This window comes from Propithecus coquereli, unplaced genomic scaffold (genome assembly GCF_000956105.1).
Source record: "Propithecus coquereli isolate 6110/MARCELLA unplaced genomic scaffold, Pcoq_1.0 Scaffold862, whole genome shotgun sequence".
Taxonomy (NCBI): domain Eukaryota; kingdom Metazoa; phylum Chordata; class Mammalia; order Primates; family Indriidae; genus Propithecus; species Propithecus coquereli.
In genome coordinates this window covers 497,771-502,659 of record NW_012154863.1, presented here as the reverse complement: position 1 = coordinate 502,659, position 4,889 = coordinate 497,771, and the positions used below count along the sequence as shown (strand labels likewise).

The following is a 4,889-nucleotide window of genomic DNA, read 5'->3' as shown; positions in this document are numbered from 1 at the left end:
ATTATGGATTTTTAATTGAGGTGTATTGCTAAAATTTTGGGAAGTTATTAAGTCATTTTGAGTCTTTCCATGTCAATTACATTTTAAATTTATGATTAGTGTTAGGAATAAATTTCTTGAATTAAAAGCATTTTTATTTTCCTCTTTTAGGAGTTAACAGAGCAGTTTCATCAAATTGAATCTCAACTGAATAAGCTAAATCATCTCCTTACTGATATTCTGGCTGATGTGAAGACAAAAAGAAAAATTTTGGCAACTAATAAATTACATCAAATGGAGAGAGAATTATATGTATATTTTTTAAAAGATGAAGATTATCTGAAAGACATTGTGGAGAATTTAGAAACCCAGTCAAAGATTAAGCCTATTGGTCTTGAAGATTGAAAATTCCTAAAAACTGAATCTTTACTATGTATATGCCATATATTGTATACATAGGAATAGAATATATCTAATAAACACTGCTAAATTTTTAAATTTGAGACCAATGGAATATTTCATTTAATGAATTCAAGTATTTTATCAGTTTGTTTTTTTCCTTTATATAACATGTTGGTTCAAAGTACCAGTGCTGCTTATGACTTGAACACTTGCTTAGTGGCACTTAGTCCTGGTAATTTTTTACTTATAGGGAAAAAGCATTATTATTGCATTATTATATAATGCAAGTATTTTTTAATACAGTTAATCTCCTCTGCCATATTTTTAGAAATAGAAATTTTCTGCTGTTGAATATTTTAAAAATTTGTGGCATTTTAAAATCTGTAGACCTTAACATACAAAATCACCAGGTCCCCTCATATTTGACTGTGAAGTAAAATTCTGCTCAAACTGTATTTCCCCATAATTCCCTGCTATGGACTTTGAGACAGTTTGAATGTTCCTACTTGCACCACCAAGAGTATTAGGATTCCGCTGACTGTGATTCATTTTAGAGGCTGGGTTCTGGGGACTCAAAGTTTCTACAAGACAGATCTCAGTAGTACTTTGACTTTAGTGTGTCTTACAATGATAGATGACTTTCAAATGAAATTTGAAATTTGTGTTTCAAAATTCTGTAAAAGTGGTTGCTCAAAGGATGTATGTTATTTTTTAACCAGTTTCTTAGCAGAAATACTAAATGTTGGATTGTATTTAATGTGAGATATTAGAGTAGTAAGTGGACAATTAGAAATTATTTGAAGAGTTGGTATAAAATAATTTGAGGTAGCTTATCATTTATTACATCAGATGCTTCTTGAGTACCCAGTTTATACATGGTGTGTGGCAAATATCATGTGAGCTTTATAGAGATATTGAAGAACATTCCTTATCTGCCTGTAATATGGAATGCCAATCTAAACACAACACAGATTATGTTTATGGAATTTTTCGTCTATAACCATCAGAAAATAAGCATGCTTAGGTGACATATGAGCCCTGTTGGTTTTTGTAATCCATTAAACAAAAATGTTTTGGCAATTATATTTGTGTGTTACTTAAAAATTTATGAAGTAAACCTTAATATACTTGAAAAATTTGTAGCAATAAATTTTGTCTAAGGTTTTACTATCAGAATCTTCTCACTTGAGTGACATTTTTAATTTATTTTTTTCCCTATTCTATCTTGGGATAGAAAATTCGCTTTAAATTTACTTTTCTCCAATAATGTGGAAAAATATGTCACTTGATTTTCAGGTTTATGGTAGTATATTCTGTGTAAGTTAGTGCCAGATATGTGTGACCAGATGCTTGATGATTTTTATTGTCCCCACCCAGACTTTCACCTGCTCAGCCCACGGGCCAGTAGGGCTGAGCAATGTAAGGATGGTAGTTGTGTATCTGCCACAATTAGCCAAGTCCGTTATTGTTGTGTTATTAAATTCATGTATTTGAAGATTTAATACCAGCCATTTTTCAAACCCCTGGAAATATTTAAGTAGATTGCTCGCTTCAGAATTATTAATTGGAAAATAAGTTCTCTGTTTACCGTGGTACTCCAGTTGAGCCTCTAGCTATTTTGCTTTCTTCTTGCTATCCTGTCTGTATTATGGGATAATTGATACCTATTTCCTGTGGTTATTAATATAGACTTGTTAAGTGAAAGTCTCAGTACATAAATTTTTCAAATAATTGTTTCTTGTTTTGAAGTCTCAAAATTAATATGTGGGTATTTATGTTGCTCTTACATTTAGGATTTTATGAAAATGGAAAATTATGAGGCATTTGTAAGCTTTGATCTCTCTAAGATTCCGCTCTCCAGTGTTGCTCAGAAAATTATGTCTGCTATGCATTCAGATGATTTAACGGATTCTGAGAATTGGGGAGAGAGTACAAAGAGTAAGTAATTTTTATGAACCTATCTTTTGTTACCTTGAATGTTAATTCTTAAGGCTAAGAATTGAAAATGAAATGTATGTATCAAAATTACTCCATAGGCTGGGTGTTGTGGCTCACACCTGTAATCCTAGCACTCTGGGAGGCCGAGGCGGGAGGATTGCTTGAGCTCAGGAGTTCGAGACCGGCCTGAACAAGAGCGAGACCCCGTCTCTACTATAAATAGAAAGATGTTAGCCAAACAACTAAAATAGAAAAAAATTAACTAGGCACGGTGGCGTGTTCCTGTAGTCCCAGCTATCCGGGAGGCTGAGGCATGAGGATTGCTTAAGCCCAGGAGTTTGAGGTTGCTGTGAGCTAGGCTGACACCACGGCATTCTAGCCCAGGCAAGAGAGTGAGACTCTGTCTCAAAAAAAAAAAAAAAAAAAAAAAAAATGCTCCATAGAACTTTACAGTATGTAAAGCTCCATGCCTGCAGAAAAATGAAGCCCAGCTCCTGCGCCCTTTACTCTCATTCAGTGCTGACTGAGCTTCTCACTAAATTTCATGTTTCCTTAACCTGTATTGCTTTAAAAATGTAATACTCTCCCTTGTTCCAGGCATCTCTGTCAAACAGTCCCTTAGAATCTGGATCAGGTATTTTAGTATCCTCAAAATAGATGGGCTCTTTCACAGTGCCTCGTGCTTCAACCTTGGCTCTCAGGTCACTGAACCTATACGTAGTATCTGCTATTGTATGCGGTGAACAAGAGAAGTGTTTTTGACTGTATCTGCCATAGAAATGTATAAAACTCTTAGATGGCAAAGATCAGTGGATCAGTGTGGATGTGTTTATTGATGTAACAGTAAAAGCAGTGACATGCTCACAAATGTCGCTGAAATGATTGTAACATCAGAGGTTTTTTTTGCAACTGGCAAAGCAGTTTTTATTTTAAATTTATGAATCTGGACCAATAATTTGTGTTTTGTTTCTTTTCCTACAAAGTAAGTTATAAGTGAATGAGATATAATGGAATAATTAAATTGAGATGAAATAATTGAGTGTTGCCAACTATTAGCACAAAAGCTCTTATGGTTTCTTGATTAAGTTATAGTAGCCCTTAACATTTTGTTCTGTTCACACTCAATCTTCTGTTGCTTATATGCCTTAATATAATAGAAGTCACTAATAAATTGGTAAGAAGTTTTGGTTGTGGTCTGTCTACCTAGTGATTCATGATGTTTTAAAGAAAGATAAATATTTAAACGCTATTCTTTAATATCCCCTCTGTACCTCCTAAAAACACTGTTACTTGCTAGGTGAATAGCCCATACCCAAAATCATATATTATTCCATATATTTTTTAAAATAGAGCAATGTGCACATGACAGGTAGAAATATGCTTCCCTTTGAAAACTGGTAAGAATAATGCCTCTGGTAGCTATCACTGTAGCATGAATCTCTGATGAAAAATTTATTTATGGCAATCAGCCCATCTCATGTGAACTCTTTTGTCATTCTTCTAAAATATCCTATTAAAATCTTGGTTTTTGTTAAGGTTATTGAGAAGACCGTGGAAAAAAATATCATATTGCTTTCTCTCGGGTGTTCTTGGATTCAGAAAAATAGTGGAATTTTCATAAGGTTTCTGTATTAACTATTGCTGCATAACACTATTACTACAGACGTACTGGCTTAAAACAACACATTTATTTATTGTCATGCAGTTTCTGTGAGTCAGGAGCCTGGGCATGGCTGGGTCCTCTGCAAGGCTACAATCTGGGTGTCAGCCAGGGCTGGGGTCTCATCTGAGGCTTGAGTGGAAAAGTGTTCTCTTCCAAGCTCACAGTTCAGTTTCTTGCTGGCTTTCAGACTGAGGTCCTCAGTTTCTCTGGCTCTTGGCTAGAGGCTGCCCTCAGTTCCTATCATGTGGTCCTCTCCATAGGCAACCTATAGTATGGTAACTTGCTATTTTTTTTTTTTTTGAGACAGTCTCAACTCTGTCGCCCAGGCTAGAGTGCCGTGGCATCAGCCTAGCTCACAGCAACCTCAAACTCCTCCTAGGCTCAAGCACTCCTACTGCCTCAGCCTTCCGAGTAGCTGGGACTGCAGGCATGCGCCACCACGCCCGGCTAAGTTTTTCTATATGTATTTTTAGTTATCCAGCTAATTTCTTTCTATTTTTTGTTTTTAGTAGAGACGGGGTCTCGCTCTTGCTCAGGCTGGTCTCGAAATGGTAACTTGCTTTTTCAGAGCTGGTAAGAGCCTGCCTAGCAAAACTGACAGTTACAGTCTTATGTAATGTAATCACATCCATCCTGCCACCTTTGCTGTGTTCTGTTGGTTAGAAGACAGTTAGTCCCACCCTCCCTCAAGGGGGGAAGGGGTTACACAAGGCATGATAACAAGAGGCCAGGATCATGGGACCACCCGTAGCGTCCACCACAGATTCATACCAGATATTTATTTATTCATTTTCATTCATTCATTTATAAGAGGCAGGGTCTCACTCTGCTATCTAGGCTGGAGTACAGTGGAGCTCACTATAGCCTAGAACTCCATCCAGTTTTATTCTTTTTTTGTTTTTTTTTT

At 36.0% G+C, this 4,889-nt stretch overlaps 2 protein-coding genes across 2 annotated transcripts in view; both read left to right on the top strand.

The window, feature by feature from the left end:
* HAUS3 (HAUS augmin-like complex, subunit 3) overlaps positions 1 to 480 on the top strand; it is a 9,818-nt gene extending 9,338 nt beyond the window's left edge. The window contains exon 4 of the mRNA XM_012664157.1: positions 151 to 480. Coding sequence (XP_012519611.1) covers positions 151 to 384 — 234 coding nt within the window. The 3' untranslated portion in view covers positions 385 to 480. The remainder of the gene's footprint in view (positions 1 to 150) is intronic.
* Positions 481 to 2,186: 1,706 nt separating this feature from the next.
* POLN (polymerase (DNA directed) nu) overlaps positions 2,187 to 4,889 on the top strand; it is a 176,316-nt gene continuing 173,613 nt past the window's right edge. Inside the window, exon 1 of the mRNA XM_012664146.1 lies at positions 2,187 to 2,319. Within this exon, the coding sequence (XP_012519600.1) occupies positions 2,187 to 2,319 (133 nt within the window). The remainder of the gene's footprint in view (positions 2,320 to 4,889) is intronic.